This window comes from Rattus norvegicus, chromosome 11 (genome assembly GCF_036323735.1).
Source record: "Rattus norvegicus strain BN/NHsdMcwi chromosome 11, GRCr8, whole genome shotgun sequence".
NCBI classification, from domain to species: domain Eukaryota; kingdom Metazoa; phylum Chordata; class Mammalia; order Rodentia; family Muridae; genus Rattus; species Rattus norvegicus.
In genome coordinates this window covers 41,943,704-41,968,347 of record NC_086029.1, presented here as the reverse complement: position 1 = coordinate 41,968,347, position 24,644 = coordinate 41,943,704, and the positions used below count along the sequence as shown (strand labels likewise).

Here is a 24,644-nt window from a genome sequence, read left to right as displayed (position 1 = left end):
CCTGATTTCCCATCCCTCTCTAACTTCCTCTCTTTCAGTACCCTTCCACTTTCCCACAACCATGTCCAACTATGTGACTAAGCAGATACAAAAGCACAGAGCACACAGAAATTGTTTTGTACAATTTAATCATTTAGTTATTTGATGATACATATTTTTGTTACAAAGATTGAGAGTAAAACATGAAATCATTTTACAGAGTATAGTGAAGATAACAAAAAACATAATCACAGTCCAAATTCAGATGAGGAATTAGATGATTGTGTTGCATTTCAATTATATTTTAGATATTTTGTCATAAAGTTAAAATTTTTGAAGACAATTTGAGTTCCTGGTATGAAAACCCTTGGAAAGTCTTCTGGTTAGAAAGGCTGTGTAACTGTATAATATCCTCAGTAGAAACCATAGGACCAGTATCTTCTACAGCACAGTGGGCGGCAGCAGCCATAACCATAGCCACCATAGCCACAGCCATAGCCACAGCCATAGCCACAACCATAGCCACAGCCTAGGCCTCCATAGCCATAGCCCAGGCCTCCATAGTATCCACCATAGTAACACATGTTGTCAGAAGTGAACTGTTCAGAGGAAGATAAGCAGTATGTTTCTGGAGTGTGGATGTAACCAACTGCCAAGGGCTTTTATATACCTGGATGCTTGGTGGCAAAAGCCACAGGCATTATGACATCACACAAGTCTCTTCTATGCTTCAGAAATCATCAGGGTGCCATAGTTTACTGGCCAAACAACGCTGCATAACTGAGATAATTGCGCTCATATGTTAGGATCCCAAGGTCAGATCATGAGGCTTTAATGTGAAAATCTGGATGTAGTTTCAAACAATGCCTCATTCTATATTTAGTTTATTTAATACTCATGAATCTCTACTGTGCCACAATACAAATCATTGAAATCTCTCTCCTTTTTCATGTATGTTTTGTAGTGCTCCATATTGAAAATGTCTTTTTGTTTTCTGTACTTTGCATTGTATTATAAAATTAATGTGTATTTCCTAAGTATTTTGGATGATGAATGATCTTGTCATTGGTTACGTTATTGGTAACTTGATAACACTTAAAATATACATAAGCATATTTTGCATTTATTTTAAATTTATTCTATTGAGACATTTTGACATCTATTTTTACTATGGTATGTTAATTCTACTGATCCATAAACATAATAGATCTATCCATCTTCTGATTTCTTCAATGTCTTCCTTATATGCCTCTTTTTGTGCTACTATTTTTTAGTTTGTATTACTATGGTTCTGTGGAATAATTTGAGATCAGATTCTGTGGTAGATCTAGAATCCTCCTTTCTGCTTACTGTTTTTGCTCATCCAGTCATCTTTGCCTTCCTACATTTATTAGGATTATTCTGTCTAGTTCTGTTGGAATAATATTGGAACTTTTATGGGGATTGCATGAAATCCGTACATGGCTTTAGCGAACATACTATTCTTTCTTCCATTTAGTAATTCTATGAATCCATGAACAGCATGTGTCATTCCATACCCTAGATTCTTCTTCAAATTATTTTTTCACAGAAAAATGGATGGCATTGAGAATTATATTAAACAAAATGAAGCAGACTGGAGAAGGGAGACCACAGGTAGCTAAAGTATCTTTAGCACTTTATCCTGTTTAAAGATCAAGTTTTTTTGTTAACAACGTCACCTTAGATATGGGTATCACATACTAGATCATGCATCAATTAGCAGGAAGTTGGGCAACACAAACTGGACGGAGGGGAATTAGACAACAAAATATAAGCTCAAGGTTGGTTGGGAAGAGAGATGGTGTCTTAGAGTCCTCTTGCTATCTTGAAAAAGCATAACTAAAACAAATTGGGGGAAGGGGCTTTATTTAGTTTGCACTTCCACATTACTCTTCATCATGGAAGGAAGTCCACATTACTGTTCATCATGAACAGTAGGAAGGAAGTCAGGAATAATTCAAACAAGGGAGAAACCTGGAGGCAATAATTGATGCACAGGCCATGGTGGGGTGCTGCTTACATGCTTGTTCTTCATGGATGGTCAACCTGATTTCTTATAGCACCCATGACCAACAGTCCAGATTTGGCAGTACTTGGGATGGGCCTATACCTCCCTCATCAATATCTAATTAATAAAATGCATTATAGCTTGTCTACATCCCCATTTTATGGAGTCATTTTCATAACTGTGCTGACATGGTTTACTCCTATGGTATGGCTTTAGTTTATGTCAAGTTTATGCAAACTTCATTAAAATTGATCCTTTGATAATTTGACACATAAGCACCCCTCTGTAAAGTCACCAACTGTTCTTTATCATTCATTCCCAGGGTCTCACAATAAAAGCACAAATAACTTTAAAAGTCTCAAAAATTTTGCAGGTCCAAACACATTAAACATTCAGTCTCTCTAAAATAAGCAATTCTTTTTAAAAATCTAGAATACCTTGGAAAGTTAAAATTATATCAACTGGGGGCTTTTGAAAAATTTCAATTACATTTTATACATTCTTACTTAATGAGGGAAGAATCAGGGCACAGTCACAATAATATAAAAGCAAAACTAATCTATCAATAGTAAATAGCACACAATGTCTGGAATCTACATTCCTACTTCTCAACTCCATTAAGTGCCTGGACCACTTCTATCACTCAGTCTATGCAGCACACACTGCTTATCTTGGTGGTCATCCCGATTCCCAACAAAATGTTGTATATAAGTATTGGGGTATTGAAGTGACAGGGCTAAACATGGTACTTGTTCACAGAGTGTGGACTTTGGATAAGCAAAGCAGGAGGATGCTTTAAGAATGGCTTCATAGACCTTCTTAGTAGGAAGATGAAAGATAATGTAGCTATGAGCAATGTAGTTTATGACCACCTATCTCAAGAGATTTCAGAGAAGAATATAGTGGCCTAGAAAACATTTTTGGCAATATTTTGGAAAAGAAAGTGGCTGCTTGGTGCCTTAGTCTGAAAATTTGCCTGAGGCTAAATTTCAGTCTCTTGGATTAATGGTATTGGCAGAAGAGATTTCAAGATAACCTAGTCTTTACTGTCACATGGTTATTATTGTTAACTTTTGTGCAGATATATTCACAAAAGGAGCAAACTAACCAAGAAAAATACAAAACATATAGTTTGAGAAGGAAATGAACACCAGGAAGTATAGTGGATCCAAGTCCAATGTTTAAGGTGATAACATGTCTAAAGAAAAGTCTAATGCTAAAGAGACTAGGAAGTGGTAACCTTGGGGAAAGAGGTCCCTGAGATAAGCTTCCAATTTATGAGAAGAAATTAGAAAGATTCTTGAACAGTGAAGAAAAATAATCAGAACAGAAAGCTGATGAAATAGAATTGAATGAGGGGGCCATGTTTCAAACCCAACGAGCTGCAGAGCATGGCAGTTTTGACTATGTATTTCTGCCTTAGAGTCAAGGATACAAGAAAGGAGTTTTGGAAGTTTTCTTCTTAGCCAACAAAAGCTCTGAGGCCTGGCATGTATCAAAGGTGTCACTCCATGGAGCCATAGACAGTCCATTGTGAGTAGCTGTGAAGATGGTTTGTGTTGGAGACTGCATAATGTTGGTAAAGGTAGAATTGTGGGATTCATACCAAGGAGAGCTCAAGACTGGGTATAGAACCTGCCCAAGAGAAAGAAATGAGTTTAAGTCAAGAAACCTGAAAGGAGATGGGTATTTGGAGAGACCTTTGACCTCAGATATGGGGAAGCAGAGTTCAGAATTTGCATATAAGGTTTTTTTTATTTCCTTTGGTCCTGTATTTCCTCACTATATCTTCTTTTCTCCCTATTCGAATTGTCTTTGCTCTGTTGTGTGTTGCTTTTCTATATGTGAGTTGCTTTTTTATTTTGCTTTTGAAGAATTTACAGTTAAGAGATTCTCTTGAGTCTCAAAAGAGACTTTGAAGTTTAGACTTTTAAACAGTGTTGAGACTGTGATAGACTATGGGGACATTTGAAGTTGACTAATTATATTTTACATTAAGAATTTGTTATAAGCCTATGCGGGCAAGAAAGTGAAATGTTATGGTTCTAATGATAATGGCCACATAAGTTGTGAAGTTGATTATTTGGACAGTAGGTTCTGGCATTATTTGAAAGGAATAGGAGGTATGGCCTACTTGGAGGAAATATATCAGTTAGGATGGGCTTTAAAGTTTCAATAGTCCATGTAAAACTCAGAGTCTCCCATTTCCTTCTGCCTGCAGATTCAGATATAGAATTTTCACCTACTTATTCATCACTTTGTCTGCCTGTATGTCATCATGCTCCCTCCCTCTTATGATAAAATAGGACTACATCTCTGAAACTGCACATAAGTCTCAGTTAAATGCTTTCTTCTTTGGGAATTGATGTGATCATGATAATGCTTTCACAGTAATAGAATATTGACTAAGATATATGGTAAAGGAAGGAATTGAGATGAATATATTTAACATTCATTATAATTAATTTCCATTGACTACAGAATGCTTATATTTAAAAACAGTTTTAGAAATAATTTAAAGAAAAGCAAGTGTTTCAAGGCTTATGTCATATGTAGAATCAACATTTGAACTGTGTGTGTGTATCTTTGAATATACATGTGTATGTTGTGGTGTGTGTGTGTGTGTGTGTGTGTGTGTGTGTGTGTGTGTTTGTGTGCATAATAGGTCATAAAACTAACAGGCACCAGGAAAGGAGAAGATATAAATGGAATAGATGAACAAGAAAACAATGTCATGTATGAGAAATGAAAGTAGAGGAGGAGTAAGGGAAGGTAGTATGGAGATGAAAGTATTAAATATAATGACCAGTGTCTATGAAATAATATCATAATGCCCAAAGCAGACTTCTTAAAGACTATTTGAGTGTGTCAGACCACCTTTGAGCCTGGCAGATTAAGTAGAATCAGATGCATGCCTAGACTAACAAGAATCACGGACATCAGTTTGCATGGCTCTATCTCAATATGAAAGGTGGAAAGCAAATGAAAAAGATAGAAGTCCCCAAATTGAATCTCTGTCACAAGGACACACTAATACACATGACCCTGTATACATACACATACAAATCAATATGTGCCAAGCACTCACACAGGATGTCACAAATATAAAAAAATAATAAAAGACAGAGAATAGAAAGGAGTTCAGGTAAGAAAATTCTGAACACAAAACCAGTGCATAAAATACAGTTTCAACAAATAAAAAAAAAAACCCTAAGTATATCAGGAAGAGATGTAATATAGAAATGAGTGTGAGGTGATAGACACAGTTAAGCAAAAGCCAAAAGAATACTAGTGGACACTAAAATGAGGTTTATAATAGGTATTTTTCAAAGAAATAGATACAGATGGGCAGATGCATACAATATTATCTCAAATATGCAAATCAATATCAAGGTGAGATTAGTCTCAACTTTTTGATATTTAATATTAGAGAGAAGAAAAATGAATGTGACAGCTCATGTAGAGAAAAGGGTACCTCTTCTTATTGTTGATGTGAATATAACTTGGTTTACTTATGAAAAAATTGCATGAAGCATGTTTCCAAATACACAAGGAAGTTACAGGTGTTATAGAAATCATACTGCTTTTTATATAATTAGATGTAAATCACTGAATCTTAAAGAAATAGGTACCTATCCTACCAAGACTATTGTCACATCCTTTATGATAGTCACGTTATAAATACAAGAAAATGACCATCTGTATTTGAAACTGACGAGAATTGCCTCTTTCTCTCTCTTCCTCTCCCGTCCCTTATTTCCCTCTATTTTCCTTCTCCATGTCTGTTTCCTCAAATAGCTTCTTCTCTTTTACTCCCCTCACACATTACCACAACCACCTCCACACATATGACAAATCAGATACAAAGTCTCAGAACATACAGAAATTATTTTGCAAACTTTATTCATTTAGTTATTTGATACTATATAGGTTTTCTTGTTCCTGTTTTTCTTTCTTTTTTTTTAAGGTCAAAAGTCAAACTTGATGTCACTCACAGAGTATGGTGAAGACAACATAAAACACGATGTTTTGTCCTAAAGTTAGAAGTTTTGAAGACATTTTTGAGTTCCTCTTTTGAAATATTTGGAAGCCCTTCTGGTTAGAAAGGCTGGGTATCTGCATAATGTCCTCAGTAGAAGCCATAAGACCAGTATCTTGTACAGCACAGTGGGCGGCAGCAGCCATAACCATAGCCACCATAACCACAGCCATAGCCACAGCCTAGGCCTCCATAGCCATAGCCCAGACCTCCATAGTATCCACTATAGTAGCACATGGTGTCAGGAGTAGAGTGTTCAGAGAAAGATAAGCAGTGTTTCTGGAGTGTGGATGTAGCCATCTGCCAAGGGCCTTTTATATACCTGGATGCTTGGTGGCAAAAGCCACAGGCATTATGACATCAAACAAGTCTCTATTGTGCTTCAGAAAACATCACGGTGCCATAGTTTACTGACCAAACAATGCTGAATAACTGAGATAATTGTGCTCATGTTAGGATTCCAAGGTCAGATCATGAGGCTTTATCATAAAAATCTGGATCTAGAGGGTAAGACAATGCCTCATTCTGTATTTAGTTTATTTAAAACTCATGAATCTCTACTGTTCTGTCATAAATCATTAACATATCTCTCTACTTTTCATGTCTGTTTTAGAGTATTCCCTCCTGAAATTGTCTTTTTGTTTTTCTTGCTTTGCTTTGTATTATAAGATAAGTATGTATTTTCTAAGTATTTGTGATGAAAATGATCTGGATACTGGTTATGTTATTGATAAGTTGAGGACACTTATTATATACATAAGCATATTTTCTCATATATTTTTACTATGGTATGTTGATTCTACTGATCTATGAGCATAGTAGATCTTTCCATCTTGTAATATCCTTACTTTTTCATTTGTATGTCTGTTTTTTGCCATTATTTTTTAGTTTTTATTACTTCGGTTCTGTGGTGTATTTTGAGATCGAATTCTGTGGCAGATCTATTATTTTCCTTTCTGTTTAGTGTTGTGTTTACTTTTAAAGTCATATTTTACATTCATATGATCATTAGGATTGTGTTGTCTATTTCTGTTCAGAACAAAATTGGAATTTTTATAGAAATTGCATGATATCTATAGATTGGTTTATCAAATAAACCCATTTTTGTGTTAGTAATTCTACCAATCTATAAGCAGGATGTGATATTCAATATCCTATATTTTCTTCAAATCGTTTTTTTCACAGAACATGGGTGTTACTGTTCATTTAAGCAACCTGTGGCAAACTAAAGAGGGTGGACCTTTATTATTTTATAATGTTTAAATATTAGGCTTTGTCAATAATTTTACCTCTGTTAGGCTAACTACATAGTAGATTATGCTTCAATTATCAGGAAAGCTAGACAATACAAATTGGATTGAGGTGAATTAGACAAAATTAATAATCCCAAATTTGTTTGGGAGGAGAGATGTTATCTTAAGGGACCTCATTCGTATGGTAAAACATCACGACCAAAAGCAAGTTGAGGAGGAAAGGGTTTGTTTGGCTAACACCTCCCTATCCTTGTTCATTATTGAAGGATGTCAAGACAGAAATTCAAATAGAGCAAGAACCTGGAGGCAGGACCTGATGCAGATCTGTGGTGGAGCTTACAGGCTCATACTTCGTGAATTACTCAATCTGATTTCTTATAACATCCAGGATCTGGACCACAAGTCTAGAGTTATCACTACCCTAAAAGGACTAGGTTCTACCTCATCCATAACAAATTAATAAAATGCTGAACAGACTTGCCTAATTCCCCATGGTAGTCATTTCATTAATTGTGATGAAGTGGTTTACTCCCATAGATAGACTGGGCTTCAGTTAGCAGGTAAGATGGGCAATACAAATTGAACTGAGGGAAGGGAATTAGGCAACAATACTAATCTCAAATTATGTTGGAAAAATAGATGGTGTCTTAGTGTCCTCATTTTTATGTGAAATACCATGATCAAAAGCACACATAGGGAGGTAACAGACTACCTAGTATTCACACTGCTTCTTATACAGTGAGATGAAAATCACTGAATTTTAAAGAAATAGGTACACCACTAAGTTTATTGTCACATTGATTATGATGGAAAAGTTATAAATGCAGCAAAATATCTATTTTTATCTGAAAGCTGAAAAGAAGTATCTTTTTCTCCAACTTCCTGTCCTTTTCCTCATTCCCTCCTTTTTTCTCTTCTTCATCTTTTTACATACCTTCCTCTCTTTTACTCCCCTCACACTTTCTCAAACACATCCCCACAAGTGACCAAGCAGATAAAGAAAGCAGAGAATATACAGAAATTATTTAGTACAGTTTATTCATTTAGTTACTTGATGATACACCTATTAAAATATAGGTTGAGAGCCAAATTACAATCATTTTACAGAGTATTATGAAGATAATATAAAACAGAATGTTTTGTCCTAAAGTTCAAATCTTTGAAGACATTATTGAGCTCCTGTTCGGAAAGCCTTGGAAGACCTTCTGGATAGAAAGGCTGGGTAACTGCATAATGTCCTCAGTAGAAGCCACAGGACCAGTATCTTCTACAGCACAGTGGACGGCAGCAGCCATAGCCATAGCCACCACAGCCACAGCCATAGCCATAGCCACAGCCATAACCACATCCTAGGCCACCATAGCCATAGCCTAGGCCTCCATAGTAGCTTCCGTAGTAACACATGATGTCAGGAGTGGAGTGTTCAGAGGAAGACAGGCAATGGGTTTCTTGAGTCTGGGTGTCACCATCTGCCAAGGGCCTTTTATACACCTGGATGTTTGGTGACAAAAGCCACAGGCATTATGACATCACATATATCTCTATTGTGCTTCAGAAAATATCTCAGTGTCAAAGCTTACTGGCCAGACAACGCTTCATAACTGAGATAATTGTGCTCATATGTTAGGATCCCAAGGTCAGATCATGAGGCTTTAATGTGAAAATATGGATCTTGTTTTAAGACAATACCTCATTATATATTTAGTTTATTTAATACTCATGAATCTCCATTGTGCCAAAATACCAATCATTGAAATCTTTCTCCGTTTTATGTCTGTTTGTTTTGCAGTATTCCATACTGAAAATATCTTTTTGTTTTCCTTGCTTTGCTTTGTATTGTAAAATCAGTATGTATTTCCTAAGTATTTGTGATGAAAAATGAATTTGTCATTGGTTATGTTGTTAGTAACTTGATGACAATATATGCATAGGCATATTTTGTATTTATTCTAAATTTGTTCTATTCAGACATATTCTGTCACATATTTTTACTATGGTATGTTAACTCTACTGATCCATGATCCTAGTAGATCTTTCCACCTTTTAAAATCTTATTCAATTTCTCATTTGCATGTCTGTTTTGTGCCACAATTATTTAGTTCTTATTTTATTACTACAATTCTATGGAATATTTTGAGACCAGATTCTATGGTAGTTCCAGATTTTCCTTTCTGACTAGTTAGTTTTGGCTCTTAGAGTGATCTTGTGCCTTCATTTGACCATTAGGATTGTGCTGTGTAGTTCTGTTCATAATACAATTGGAACTTTTCTGGAGATTTTATGAAATCTGTACAGTGCTTTATCAAACATACTGTTTTTACTCTTAGTAATTCTTCAATCCATGAACAGGATGTCTGATTCTATATCCTTACTTCTTCATCAAATAGTTTTCTTCATAGAAAATGGATCATTATGTTAAGCTAAACAAGGCAAACCAGAAAAGGTGGTTCACTTGTAGCTAAAGTGCCTTTAGCATTTTTTACTTGTGAAATCATTTGTTTTTAATGATGTCACTTCTGTTAGGCTACCAATAGATAGAATGGGCTTCAATTAGCAGGTAAGATAGACAATACAAATTGAACTGAGGGAGGGGAATTAGGCAACAATACTAATCTCAAATTATGTTGGAAAAATAGATGGTGTCTTAGTGTCCTCATTTTTATGTGAAATACCATGATCAAAAGTACGTTGAAGAGGAAAGGGTATATTTGGTTAAACTTCCCCATCACTTTTCATCACTGAAGAAAAATCAGGAAAGGAATTCAAACAAAGGAGGATACTGGAGGCAGGAATTGATTCAGAGGCCATGGTGGTGAACTGTTTACAGGCTTGATCATCACTGATTACTCAACCTGATTTCCTCTGGCACCCAGGATCACAATCCCAGAGTTGGCATTACTCTGAATGGGCCATACGCCTACATCATCAAGAACTAATTAATAAAATGCCCTACATGTTTGTCTACCTCCCAACTTTATGGAATAATTTTCTTAACTGTGCTGAATTCTTCATTCCTATCATCTGGCTTTAGTTTGTGTCAAGTTGATACAAAACCTTTAGTATAATTGACCCATGTTACATTGACAAACGAACACATGCATGCTAAGCCACAAACTTTCCTTATATAATTATCCCCAAGATCTCACAAAAATCACACAAATAACTTTAAAATTCTTTAAGTTTTTACAGATTCAAACACTTTAAAAGTTCAGTCCCTTAAAATATGCAATGTTTGTATTTTTCCAGAATCTCTTTGATGTGTTGAAAATCTGTCAACTGTGAGCTTTTGTAAAAATAAAAATAAATTGAATAAAGTCTTATTTGAAGATGAAAGAACTAGAACATAGTCTCAATAAGATAAAGTAAAATAATCTACCAAGGGTGCAAATAACAAACTGTACAATGTCTAGAATCTACTTTTAGTTTTCTCAGCTTCTCTAAGGTCCTGGATTACTTCTCTTTCTCTGCCCATTGCACCCCATACAGCCTGTCTTTTTTTATGCTTTGGGAGGCTCCACTGCTCCTGCCATTCTTGCTGGTTGTCCCATGGTAATGGAACACCTTCACCTCTTTAAAAAAGGTATCAGGATATGGGTACTGATGTGATAGGCCTAACCATGGTGCTTGTTTACAGAATATAGTCCTTGGATTCACAAAGGAGGCAAATGCTTTAAGAGGCATGAGTATAGAAGATAGTGTTGCTAAAATCAATGTGGATTATGACCACCTACCTCAAGAGATTTCCCAGAAGAAGAATATTCTTAAATGGCCTAGAGTTTATTCTTGTGATATTTTGGCAAAGACTATGACTGATTTTTGCCTTTGTCTGAGATTAAATTCAAGTGTTTTGGGTAAATGGTGTTGGCAGAAGAGATTTAAAGACAGTCTAGTCATTACTGTCACATGATTATTATTTTAACTTTTATGCAGATTTGCAAACAAATGATATGAGTGTTGAAGGTGATATAAAGTTTTAATCCAAACCTGATGCTAAATGCAATAAATGAGTGGTAACCTCAGAGAAAGATGCCACCAGGCATGGTTCTAACTTATGAAATGAAATTAAAGAAATTCTTAAGCAGTGAAGGAAAAGCATCAGAAACAGAAACTTGTTGTAATATAATTGTATGAGAGGGCCAAGTTCCAAGCCCAGTAAGCAGTATAGCTTGGCAGTTTTGGCTATGTAGTTATGACTTTAGAGTTAAGGATGTGTGAAAGGTATTTTGGATATTTTCTCAGCTAAGAAAAGTTGCTAAGGTCAGACATATAATAGACACTGAATTGAAGCCTAGGAAGTCCATTGTGGGAAGCTGTGAAGGTGAATTGTATGGAAGACCCCAAAGAGTTGGTGATGCCAACATTTTGGGATCTCCTTTAATCCCAAAATCCTTTAAACCTTTCTCCAATTCCTCCAATGGGAACCCTGTTCTCATTTCAAGAGTTTGCTGCTAGCATTCGCCTCTGTATTTGACATGCTTGGCTGAGCCTTTCAGGAGACAGCTATATGAGGCTACTGTCAGTATGCATTTTTTGGCTTCATCAATATTACCTTGTTTTGGTTGCTATATATAAATGGGCTGTATACCTAGTTGGGGAAGGTTCTGAATGGCCATTCATTCAGTCTCTGCTCTAAATTCTGTCACCATATACTCTCCTATGAATATATTTGTTCCCGTTTTTAAGAAGGACTAAAACATCCACATTTTGGTTTTCCTTCTTCTTGAGCTTCATGTGGTCTATGGGTTTTATCATGGGTAATTCAAGCTTTTGGGCTAATATCCACTAATCAGTGAGTGCATACCATGTGTGTTTTTCTATGATTGGGTTACCTCACTCAGGATAATATTTTCTAGTTCAATCCATTTTGTCTATGAATTTCAAGAAGTCATTGCTTTGAAATAGGTGAGTAATACTCAATTTTGTAGATATACCACATTTTCTGTATCAATTCCTCTGTTGAAGGGCATCTAGCTTCTTTCCAGGTTCTGGCAATAATAAATGAGGCTGCTATGAACATAGTAGAGCATGTGACTTTGGTGTGTGTTATAGAATACTAGGAGAGGTATAGCTGGGTCCTTAGGGAGTTCAATGTCCAATTTTCTGAGGAACCTCCAGACTGCTTTCCACAGCGGTTGTGCCAGTTTTCCATCCCACCAACAATGGAAGAGTGCTCCTCTTTTCCACATCCTTGCCATCATCTGTTGTCACCTGAGTTTTTGACTTAGTCATTCTAACTGGTGTGAGGTAGAATCTCAGGGCTGTTTTGATTTGCATTTCCCTGATGACTAAGGATGTTGAAGATTGCTTTAGGTACTTTTCATCCATTCAATATTCCCCAGTTGAGAATTCTTTGTTTAGCTCTGTACTCCATTTTTAATAGGGTTATTTGACCCTCTGGTGTCTAACTTCTTCAGTTCTTTGTATATTTTGGATATTGTGGAAAGCCGTAATAGCTTTTGCCGTTACAAGATGGCGCTGGCTTCCGTTGTGGCAGCCTGGCTCCTCCCTGCAAACAAACTGTGTGCACATGCGCAAGGGTGTGTTCGCGCCAAGTCTTTGCCCACCCAGGGGCGTGCCAGTGAGATCATGAGTAAGCAACTAATCAGGCGTGGACGCGCCATGCTAGGGTTTTATAAGCAGCGCCTTTCTGGGCCCCGGGTGTCTCCTCTTCAAGATGCAATAAGCGCTTTGCTGCAGAAGGATCCTGGTGTCCACGTGCGTTCTTGCTGGCGAGACGATAGCGCGGGACAGGATATTAGTCCTCTATTGGATATAGGATTGGTAAATATCTTTTCCCAATCTGTTGATTGCCATTTTTTCCTAATGGGAGTGTCCCTTGCCTTACAGAAGCTTTGTAGTTTTATGAGGTCCCATATGTCAATTCTTGATCTTAGAGAATAAGTCATTGGTATTTTGTTCAGGAAATTTTCTTCCATGCCCATGTGTTTGAGGCTCTTCCCCACTTATTCTTCTACTAGTTTGAGTGTATCTGGTTTGATGTAGAGGTCACCATAGGTGTGTGGGTTCATGTCTGGGTCTTTAATTCTATTCCACTGATAGACCTGCCTGTCTCTGTACCATACCATACAGTGTTTATCACTATTGCTCTGTAATACTACTTGAGGTCAGGGATGGTGATTCCCCCAGAAGTTATTTTATTGTTGAGTATAGTTTTCACTATCCTGGGTTTTATTTTTTGTTATTACAAATGAATTTGCAAATTGCTCTTTCTATCTCTATGAAGAATTGAGTTGGAATTTTGATGGGGATTGCACTGAATCTGTAGATTGCTTTTGACAAAATGGACATTATACTATTTTAATCCTGCCAATCCATGAGCATGGAAGGTCTTTTCATCTGAGATCATCAGTTTCTTTTTCTAGAAACTTGAAGTTCTTGTCATACAGATCTTTCTCTTGCTTGGTTAAAGTCACACCGAGGTATTGTATATTATTTGAGACTATTGTGAAGGGTGTCATTTCCCTAATTTCTTTCTCAGCCTGTTTATCCTTTGAGTAGAGGAATGCTATTGATTTGTTTGAGTTAATTTAATACCTAGCCACTTTGTTGAAGTTGTTTATCAGGCTTAGCAGTTCTCTGGTGGAACTTTTGGGGTCACTTAAATATACTATCATATCATCTACAAATAGTGTTATTTTGACTTCTTCCTTTCCAATTTGTATCCCTTTGACCCCCTTTCATTGTCTGATTGTTCTGGCTAGGACTTTGAGAACTATATTGGATAAGTAGGGAGAGAGTTGGCAGCCTTGTTTATTCCCTGATTTTAGTAGGATTGATTCAAGTTTCTCTCCATTTAGTTTAATGTTGGCTACTTGTTTGCTTTATATTGTGTTTACTATGTTTAGGTATGGGCCTTGTATTCCTGATTTTTCAAGACATTTATCTTGAAGGGTTTTGAATTTTGTCAAATGATTTTTCAGCAGCTAATGACATGATCATGTGGTTTTTTTTTCTTAGTGTTTATTTACATAGAGGATTGCATTGATGAATTTCCCTATGTTGAATCATCCCTGCATCCCTGGGATGAAGCTTACTTGATCATGATGGATGATTTTTTTGATGTGTTCTTGGATTGAGCTTTTGAGAATTTTATTGAATATTTTCATATCAATATTCATAAGGGAAATTAGTCTGAAGTTCTCTTTCTTTGTATGGTTTAGGTATAAGTGTAACTGTAACGTCATAGAAGAAATTGGATAGTGCTCCTTCTGTTTCTATTTTGTGGAATAGTTTATATGAGGTCTGTTCAGGGCTGTTTTGGGTTGGGAGACTTTTAATAACTTTATATTTCTTTAGGAGTTAAGGGGTTGTTTAGATGGTTTATCTGATCCTGATTTAACTTTGGTATCTGTTATTTGTCTAGAAAATTGTCCATTTAATCCAGACTTTTCAGTTTTATTGAACATAGGCTTTTGTAGTAGGATCTAATGATTTTTTTTAATTTTCTCAGATTCTGTTGTTATGCCTCCCTTTTCATTTCATATTTTGTTAATTTGGATACCGTCTTTGTGCCGTGTGGTTAGTCTGGCTAAGAGTTTATCTTTTTGATTTTTCTCAAGAACCGCTCCTGGTTTTGTTGATTCTTTTTGTTTCTACTTGGTTAATTTCAGCCCTGAATTTGGTTATTTCCTGCCTTCTTTTACTTCTAGAGCTTTTAGGTGTGCTGTCAAGCATTCTTACATTTTATTCAATTTCTCATTTGCATTTCTGATTTGTGACCGGATTATTTAGTTTTTATTTTATTGCTATGATTCTCTGGAATGATTTGAGACCAGATTTTATTGTAGTTCCAATATTTTCCTTTCTGCTTAGTTAGTTTGGGCTCTTAGAGTGATCCTATCTCTTCATTTGGTCATTAGAAATTTGCTGTCTAATGCTGTTCAGAATCCAATTAGAAATTTTCTGAAGATTTCATGAAATCTGTACATTGCTTTAGCAAACATACTATTTTTAATATTAGCTATTCTTTAATCCATGAACAAGACATATGATTCAATATCCCAGTGTCCTCTTCACATTATTTTCTTTATAGAAAATAAATGCTAGTGATCATTATGTCAAGCTAAGCAAAGCAAATCCAAGAAGGTGGATAAATTGGAGCTAATAGGCTTTCAGTATTTTATACCTTTGTAAACCATTCTTTCTTAATGATGTCCCTTCTGTTAGACTGAACATGCATAAAGTGGGCTTCAACTAGTAGGTAAGCTGGGCAATGAAAATTGGACTGAGGGAGGTGAATTAGACAATAATACTAATCTCAAATTTCATTGGGAAAATAGATGGTGTCTTAGAATTTTCATTGGTATGGAAAACAATATGACCAAAAGCACATGGAGGAGGAAAGAGTTTATTTGGTTAAACTTTCCCATCACTGTTCATAATTGAAGCAAACCAGGACAGAATTCTAAAGGCAGGATTTGATTTGGAGACCAGTTTGGAGTACTGCTTATAGGTTTGTTCATTATGAATTACTTAACTTTATTTTTTATTAGCACCCAGGATTACAAGTGCATAATTGGCACTACTCAATGGAGCATGCCCCTCCCTCACCAATAACTAATAAAATGCCCTACAGGCTTGCCTACTTTCCTATTTTTGGTGTCATTTTCTTAACTGTGCTGAAGTGGCTCGCTCCTGTCCTTTAGATTCAATTTGTGTCAAGTTGTTATGAACCCTTCCGCATAATTGGCCATGCTAACCTGTAAAACAACACATGCCAGTTAGACCACAAACTCTCCTTACATATTTGTCCTCAAGATATTACAAAATCCCAACAAATAACATTAAAATTCTTGACCTTTTTACATATTCAAACACAGTAAAAGTTTAGACCCATAAAATATAGAAAGTTTGTATATTTCCAGAAACTCTTTGATATGTTGAAAATCTGTCAATGATGAGATATATAAAAATAAAATAAAATTGAATAAATTATTGTTTGAACATGGAAGAACTAGGGCATAGTTACATTAAGATAAAAATAAAATAATCTACTGATAGTGAAATAACACATTGTTGAATATCTGGAAGCTACTTTCATTCTTCTTGGCTCATCTATTGTCCTGGATCAACTCTTTCACTCTGCTCTCTTCATCACACAGAGCTTGACTTTTCTGCTTGGGTAGGCTCTACTATACTACTTCTGCTATTCTTGCTGTTTGTCCCATGGTAATCAAATCCCCCACTCTTCCCTAAAAACTTTGGTTTCATAATTGGGGTACTGATGTGACCTTGGTGCTTGTTCACAGAATATAGTCCTTGAATTCATAAAGGAGGCAAATGTTTTAAGAGACCCTTAATAGGCCTTCTTTGTATGAGTATAGGCGATAGTGGTGCTAAGAGCAATATGGATTATGACAGATGACATCAAGAGATTTTCCAGAAGAAGAATATTCATTAATGACCTAGAGTTTATTCCTTGGCAAAGACTGTGACTGCTTTTTGTCTTTGTCTGAAAATCTAACTGAGACAAAATTCAAGATTTTTGGGTAATTGGTATTGGCAGAAGAGATTTGAAGATAGTCAGGTCATTACTGTCACATGATTATTTTAACTTTTATAGGGATTTAGAAGAAAGGATGCGAGCATTGAAGGTAACAAAATCCAAACCTAATGTTAAATGCAATACATGAGTGATAACTTCAGAGAAAGATGCCACCAGCCATGGTTTAACTTGTGAAATGAAATTAAAGAAAATCTTAAGCAGTGAAGGAAAGTCATCAGAAACAGAAACTTGTTGTATATAGTTGAATGAGGGGGCCAAGGTCCAAACCTAGGAAGCAATATAGCTTGGCAGTTTTGGCTATGTAGTTCTAGCTTTAGGGTCAAGGATATATGAAAGGTATTTTGGATATTTTATTCTCAGTTAACAAAAGCTTCTAAGGCCAGACATTTAATAGAAGTGTCCTTGAATTGAAGTCTAGGAAGTCCATTGTGGGAATCTGTGAAGATGAATTGAATGGGAGACCCCAAATTGTTGTTAATGTCAATGTTTTGGGATTTCTACCAAGGAGAGCTACAGACTGGGTATAGATCATGCCCAAGAGAAAGAAGTGTGTTTAAGTCAAAAAAGCTGAAAGTAGATCTAGAGAGTTCTTTAACTTCAGACATGGGTATGCAGAGTTTTGAATTTGCCCATCTGGTGTTTGACTTCCTTTGCTAGAGCTACATAGCCACAGAGCCACATAGTCACATAGCCACATAGCCACATAGCTACATAGCCACATACCCACTTATCTCCATTTTAGAATGTTAAGGTATATTCCGTGCCATTGTCAAAAATATGTGATCTGCCTTTTATTTTGCTGTGAAAGTTGTTGCAATGAATAGATTGCCTTAAGTCGCAAAAGATATTTTGAACTTTGGACATTTTAACAGCAATCGTGATAGACAATGGGGACTTTTGAAGTTGGACATAATGTATTTTACATTATTATTTGTCTATAAGCTTATGGGGTTGAGGAAGTGCAATCTGATAGGTTCAATGACAATGCCCACATAGCCTCAGAGAGTTGAATACTTGGTTAGTAGTATCTGACATTATTTTGAAAGAATAGGAGGTGTGACCTAGTTGGAGAAATTGCATCACTGGGGATTGGCTTTGCAGTATCAACAGCTCATGCAAAACCCAGAATATCCCTTCTCTTGCTGCCTGCAGATCGAGATTTAGAACTCTCAGCTACTACTCCACTATTATGTCTGTCTGTGTGCCACCATGCTTCCCCTCAGGATGAAGTAGAGCTACAGCCCTGAAACTGCACAAACAAGTCCTAATTAGAGACGTTATCTTTAGGAATTGATGTGGTCATGATGATGTCTTCACAACAATGGAATATTGACTAAGATGTATGGTAAGGGGAAGTGTTGAGATAAAGGTGTTCAAAACTCATTGTAATTAATTCTCAGATAATACAAAAATTTTAAATTAAACACATTTCTTGGTTCAAAAGAAAATGTCCACTGTGGAGTTTATTGTCACATTTTTTTTGCAATCTTTTTTTTTAATCTTTATTAACTTGAGTATTTCTTATTTACATTTCGATTGTTATTCCCCATCCCAGTTTCTGGGTCAACATCCCCCTAGACCCTCCCCCCCTTCTATATGGCTTCCCCTTCCCATCATCCCCATATTACCACCCTCCCCCCAACATTTTAATAGTCAAGTTATAACTACATGAAATGCCCATTCATAGATGTATCCCAAGAGGAGAGGATATGGTTATTTCTCTCTCTCTTCATAACCACCTCTTTTCCATTCTTCCTTCTTTCCCTGATCATTCATTCTCCATGTCCATATTCTGAAATACCTTCTTCTTATTCCCCTCTCACTTTTCCAACCCCCATATGATCAGACAGATACAAATACATAAAACATACAGAAATAGTTTTGTTCCATTTATGCATTTAATTGATAATTCAAATATTTTATGCAAATGTTGAGTTATTGTTGAAAACATTCTTAAAAGCATCATGTAGATAAATGTTTTTATAAATAATTTTTTTGATGATGAGTGTCCAACCTAATCTTAGATGACAAGTTGTGTTTCAATTAATTTCAGATATTTAGTATAAAGTTAGTATTTTTGAAGACATTCTCTACTGTATCCTGTGAAAATTCTTGGAAGCACTTCCAGTCACAAAGGCTGGAAGTAATGTCCTCAGTAGAAGCCATAAGACCAGTATCTTCTATAGCACAGAGGGCGACAGCAGCCATAACCATAACCACCATAGCCATAGCCATAGCCACAGCCATAGCCACAGCCTAGGCCACCATAGCCATAGCCCAGGCCTCCATAATATCCACTATAGTAGCACATCGGTGTCAGGAGTAGAGTGTTCAGAGGAAGATAAGCAGTATGTTTCTGGAGTGTGGATGTACACATCTGCCAAGGGCCTTTTATACACCTGAATGTTTGGTGACAAAAACCACAGGCATTATGACATCACACAAGTCCCTACTGTGCTTCAGAAACATCAGATTGCATAGTTTACTGGCCAAACAACGCTGCATAACTGAGATAGTTATACTCATATGTTAGGATCCCAAGGTCAGACCATGAGGCTTTAATGTGAAAAATCTTAATCTGATTTCAAGGCAATGCTTTATTATATATTTAGTGTATTTAATTCTCATGATTCTGTACTGTGCCACAGTATAAATCATTGAAATCCATCTATCTTCTTGTTATATCTGTTTGTTTTGTAGTATTACATATTGAAACTGTTTTTTTCCCCTGGTTTGATTTGTATTGTAAAATAAGTATGTATTTCCTAAGTATTTTCAGTGAAAAATGCTTTGGTCATTGGTTATTTTACTAGTGACTTGACAACAACATATGCATGAACATATTTTGGATTTATTCTAAATTTATTCTACTTAGACATATTTTGTCATATGTTTTTACTATGGTAAGTTAATTCTACTGTTCCATGATTCTAATAGATCTTTAATCTTCTTAAATTTTGTTCAATTTCTCATTTTTATGTCTGCTTTGTGCCACAATTATTTAGATTTTATTTTATTACTATGATTCTGTTCCCTAATTTGAGATGAAGTTCTAAGACAGTTCCATCATTTTTCTTTCTATTTAGTTTGTTTGGGCTCTTAGAGTGATCCTGTGCCTTCATTTGATAATTATGATTGTGCTACCCTATTCTGTTCAGAATACATTTAGAAGTTTTCTGGAGATTTCATGTAATTTGTATATTGCTTTAGAAAACATACTCTTTTCCTTTCATTAATTCTTCAATCCACAAACAGGACATACGATTCTATATCCTAATTTCTTCTTCACATTATTATCTTTACAGAAAATGGATGCTAGCCATTATGTTAAGCTAAGCAAGGCAAATTAAAGGTGGATTGCTTGTAGTTAATAGGCCCTTCACATTTTTTACCTGTGGAAACCATTATTTCTTAATGATGTCCCTTTGTTAGGCTGAGCACACATAAAGTCGTATTCAATTACCAGGGAAAATAGGTAATAAAACTTGGATTGAGGGAGGGGAATTATACAACAGTACTGATCTCAAATTTGGTTGGAAAAAGATATGGTATTTTAGAGTCCTCATTGGTATGGGAAACACCATGACCCAGACCAAGTTGAGGAGGAAAGGGTTTATTTGGTTAACTATCCCTATCCCTGTTCATCATTGGAGGGAATCAGGATAGGAATTCAAACAGGGCAGGATTCTAGAGGCAGGAATTTATTCAGAGGCCATGTTGGGGTACTGCTTACAGGCTTGCTCATCATGCATTACTCAACCTTGTTTTTTATATCACTGAGGACCTCAAGTCCAGAGTGGGCAGTACTCAATGGACCATGCCCCTCCCTCAGCAATAACTAATTAATAAATTGCCCTACAGGCCCACCTATTTCCATATTTTATGGAGTCATTTTCTTAACTGTGCTGAAGTGGCTTACTCTTATCATATGGGTTCAGTTTGCGTCAAGTTGATACAAACCCTTCCGTATAATTGACCCATGTTAACTTGCAAAACAAACTCATGCCTATTAAACCACAAATTCTCTTACATATTTATCCCCAAGATCTCTCCAAAAACCAACAAATAACTTTAAAAATTCTTAACCTTTTTATATATTCAAACACAGTAAAAATTTAGTTTCTTAAAATGTACAATGTTTGCATTCTTCCAGAATCTCGTTGATGTGTTGAAAATCTGTCAACTGTGAGATTGTGTTAAAATAAAATAAAATTGAATAAATTTGTTTGAAAATGGAAGAACTAGTGGATATGCATAGGAAAGTAAGAGTAAAATAATCTACTGATAGTGTAAATAACACATTGTGGAATGTCTAGAATCTACTTTCATTCTTCTTAGCTCCTTTACGTCAGGATCACTTCTCTCACTCACTAACTCTCACACAGTTTGTCTTCTATGCTTGGGTGACTCCACTATATTACTTCTCCTGTTCTTGCTGATTTTCACATAGTAATTGAATCCACCCATCCCCACCCCTGAAAAAAATTGGGATATTGACATGATAGATCTAACCATGGTGCTTGTTCACAGATTAGAACTTGGATTCACAAAATAGGAAAATGCTTTAAGAAACACTTAATAGGCCTTCTTTATGTGAGTGTAAAAGATAGTTTTGCTGAGAGAAATTTGGATTATGACTGCCTACCTCAAGAGATTTCCCAGAAGAAGAATATTCATAGATGAACTAGAATTTATTCTTGTGATATTTTTACAAAGACTGTGGCTGCTTTTTGCCTTTGTCTGAAAATCTACCTGAGGCTAAATTTAATGTTTTGTGTAATTGGTGTTGGCCAAAGAGATTTCAAGATAGTCTACTTATTACTATCAAATGATTATTTTTAATTTTATACACATGTAGAAGAAATAATGTGAGTGCTGAAGGTGATAAAAAGTTTGAATCCAAACCTAATGCTAAATGTAATACATGAGTGGTAACCTCAGAGAGAGATGCCACTGGCCAAGCATCTAACTTGTGAAATGAAATTAAACAAAATCTTAAGCAGTGAAGGAAAATTGTCAGAAACAAAAACTTGTAATATAATTGAATGAGGAGGCCAAGGTCCAAACCCAGCAAATAGTATAACTTGGTAATATTGGCTACGTAGTTCTGGCTCTTATGGTCAACATGTATGAAAGATATTTTGGATATTTTCTTCTCAGCAAAAAAAGCTGCTAAGGCTATATATGTAATATTGGTGTCCCTGAATTGAAGTCTAGGAAGTCCATTGTGGGAATCTGTGAAGATGAATTGTATGGGGGATCCTAAAGTATAGGTGAAGCCAGAGTTTTGTGATTATTATCAAAGAGAGCTCCAGACTGGGTACAGAACATGCCCAAGAGAAAGAAGCATGTTTAAGTAAAAAAAAAAACTGAAAGGAGATGGAAACTTGGAGAGTACTTTGACCTTAGACACGGGTATGCAGAGCTTACAATTTTCCTATCTGGTATTTGACTCCTTTGGGAAAGCCACATATGCACATACTCACTTACCTACCTTTTATAATGGTAAGATATATTCTCTGCCATTTTATTTTGAAAATATGTGGGCTGCTTTTTACTTTGCTCTCAAAGTTTTAAGAGATTGCTTTGATTTTCAAAAGAGACTTTAAACTTTGGACATTTAATCAGTGTTTCAATTTTGATAAGAATATGGGACTTTTGTTTTTGACTTAATGCATTTTACATTATTAATTGGCTACAAACTTATGGGGTCTAGGGCGTGGAATGGGAAAGTTTCAATGACCCACATGTGCTAATAAAGTTGAATACTTTGTAAGACATGGCATTATTTGAAAGGAATAGGAGGTATCGCCAAGTTGGAGTTAGTGCATCACTGGGGATAGGCTTTGAAGTTTCAAGAGCCCATACAAAACCTAGAGTCTCCCATTTCCTGCTGCCTGCAGATCCAGATTTAGAACTCTCAGCTACTTCTCCATTACTTTGTCTGCCTGTGTGCCACCATACTTCCCCTCAGGATGAAGTAGGACTAAAGCTTTGAAACTGCACATAAGTTCCAATTAAATGCATTCTATTTAAGAATTGATGTGGTCATGATAATGCCTTCACAGCAATAGAATTTTGACAATGATGTATGGTAAAGGTAACTGTTGAGATGATTGTGTACAAAATTCATTGTAATTAATTTTTGCTTATTGCAAAAATTTTAAATAACCACATTTCTTGTTTCGAAGAAAAATGTTCACTACAAAGTTTTTTTGCCACAATGTTTTCAATAGTCAAGTTATAACAACATGAAATGTCCATCCACAGATGTGTTCTGAGAGGATGTGCTCATTTCTCTATTTCTCCATTACCACCTTTCTTCAAATCATTCTTCTTTCCCTGTTCATTCTCCATGTCCATATTTTGTAATATCTTCTTCCTCTTATTCCCCTCCCACTTTTCCAATCTCCCATGTTATCAGGCAGATACAAATACACAAAACATAGAGAAATTGTTTTGTTCCACTTATGCATTTATTTACTTGATAATTCAAATATGTTATGTAGATGCTGAGTTATTGTTGAAAACATTTTTAAACATTATGAAGATAAATGTTTTTATAAACAATTTTGTTGCTGATGACTATCCAACCTAAGGTGAAACAATAAATGGTCATGTTGTGTTTCAAGTATTTTCAGATATTTGGTATAAAGTTAGTATTTTTGAAGACATTCTCTATTGCATCCTGTGATAATTCTTGGGAGTACTTCCAGTCATCAAGGCTGGGTAGATACAGAAATTTTTCAATAGAAGCCAAAGGACCAGTATCTTCTACAGCACAGTGGGCGGCAACAGCCATAACCATAGCCACCATAGCCACAGCCATAGCCACAGCCATAGCCACCATAACCATAGCCACAGCCTAGGCCACCATAGCCATAGCCCAGGCCTCCATAGTATCCTCCATAGTAACACATGATATCAGGAGTAGAGTGTTCAGAGGAAGATAAGCAGTATGTTTCTGGAGTGTGGATGTTCCCATTTGCCAAGGGCCTTTTATATACCTGGATGTTTGGTGACAAAAACCACAGGCATTATGACATCACATATGATGTTTGTGCTTCAGAAAACATCAGGGCTCCAAAGTTTACTGACCAAACAATGTTGTATAACTGATATAATTGTGCTCATATATAAATATTTCAAGGTCAAATCATGTAGCTTTAATGTGAAAACCTGGATCTAGTTTTAAGACAATGCCTCATTATATATTTAGTTTATTTAATACTCATGAATCTATACTGTGCCACAATATAAATCATAGAAATCTCTCCTTTTATGTCTTATTTGTAGTACTCCATATTTCAATTTTGTTTGTTTGTTTTTCATGCTTTGCTTTGTATTTCCTAAATGTATGTGATGAAAAAAGATTTGGTCATTCGTTATGTTATTAGTGACTTGATTACAATATATGCATAAGCATATTTTGGTTTATTCTAAATTTATTTTATTCAGTCATATTTTTTCATATATTTTTATTATGGTATGTTAATTCTACGAATCCATGATCCTAGTAGATCTTTACACCTTCTTAAATTTTATTCAATTTCTCATTTGTATGTCTGATTTTTGCCATGATTATTTAATTTTTATTTTATTACTATGATTCTGTAGAAAAGTTTGAGGCCAGATTCAATGGTAGTTCCAGTATTTTCCTATCTGCATAGTTTATTTAGGTTCTTATAGTGATCCTGTGCCTTCATGTGATCATTAGGATTGTCTATGTAATTATGTTCAAAATACAATTAGAATTTTCCTGGAGATTCCATGAAGTCTGTACTTTGCTTTAGCAAATAAACTATTTTTTCCTTTTAG

General features: G+C 35.6%; 5 protein-coding genes across 5 annotated transcripts; all 5 read right to left on the bottom strand.

The window, feature by feature from the left end:
• Positions 1–260: 260 nt before the first annotated feature.
• LOC102552244 (keratin-associated protein 20-2-like) lies at positions 261–633 on the bottom strand. The gene has a single exon (XM_006248105.5). It carries the CDS (start codon positions 561–563, stop codon positions 393–395), a length of 171 nt encoding a protein of 56 aa, XP_006248167.1. The 5' UTR covers positions 564–633; the 3' UTR covers positions 261–392.
• Positions 634–5,894: 5,261 nt separating this feature from the next.
• On the bottom strand, positions 5,895–6,353 carry LOC120095562 (keratin-associated protein 20-2-like). The gene has a single exon (XM_039088736.2). It carries the CDS (start codon positions 6,345–6,347, stop codon positions 6,138–6,140), a length of 210 nt encoding a protein of 69 aa, XP_038944664.1. The 5' UTR covers positions 6,348–6,353; the 3' UTR covers positions 5,895–6,137.
• A 1,968-nt stretch (positions 6,354–8,321) lies between these two features.
• LOC102552137 (keratin-associated protein 20-2-like) lies at positions 8,322–8,825 on the bottom strand. Its single transcript, XM_006248104.5, has one exon. The coding sequence runs from the start codon at positions 8,702–8,704 to the stop codon at positions 8,540–8,542; it is 165 nt and encodes a 54-aa protein (XP_006248166.1). The 5' UTR covers positions 8,705–8,825; the 3' UTR covers positions 8,322–8,539.
• A 9,880-nt stretch (positions 8,826–18,705) lies between these two features.
• LOC102552046 (keratin-associated protein 20-2-like) lies at positions 18,706–19,246 on the bottom strand. Its single transcript, XM_006248103.5, has one exon. The coding sequence runs from the start codon at positions 19,201–19,203 to the stop codon at positions 18,979–18,981; it is 225 nt and encodes a 74-aa protein (XP_006248165.2). The 5' UTR covers positions 19,204–19,246; the 3' UTR covers positions 18,706–18,978.
• A 4,037-nt stretch (positions 19,247–23,283) lies between these two features.
• LOC102551947 (keratin-associated protein 20-2-like) lies at positions 23,284–23,848 on the bottom strand. The gene has a single exon (XM_063270966.1). The coding sequence runs from the start codon at positions 23,744–23,746 to the stop codon at positions 23,573–23,575; it is 174 nt and encodes a 57-aa protein (XP_063127036.1). The 5' UTR covers positions 23,747–23,848; the 3' UTR covers positions 23,284–23,572.
• Positions 23,849–24,644: the final 796 nt, after the last annotated feature.

Excerpts from the sequence above, each read along its gene's own strand:
- LOC102552046 (XM_006248103.5), bottom strand. The coding sequence starts at position 19,203 with ATGTGTACATCCACACTCCAGAAACATACTGCTTATCTTCCTCTGAAC.
- LOC120095562 (XM_039088736.2), bottom strand. The coding sequence starts at position 6,347 with ATGGCTACATCCACACTCCAGAAACACTGCTTATCTTTCTCTGAACAC.
- LOC102551947 (XM_063270966.1), bottom strand. The coding sequence starts at position 23,746 with ATGTGTTACTATGGAGGATACTATGGAGGCCTGGGCTATGGCTATGGT.
- LOC102552244 (XM_006248105.5), bottom strand. The coding sequence starts at position 563 with ATGTGTTACTATGGTGGATACTATGGAGGCCTGGGCTATGGCTATGGA.
- LOC102552137 (XM_006248104.5), bottom strand. The coding sequence starts at position 8,704 with ATGTGTTACTACGGAAGCTACTATGGAGGCCTAGGCTATGGCTATGGT.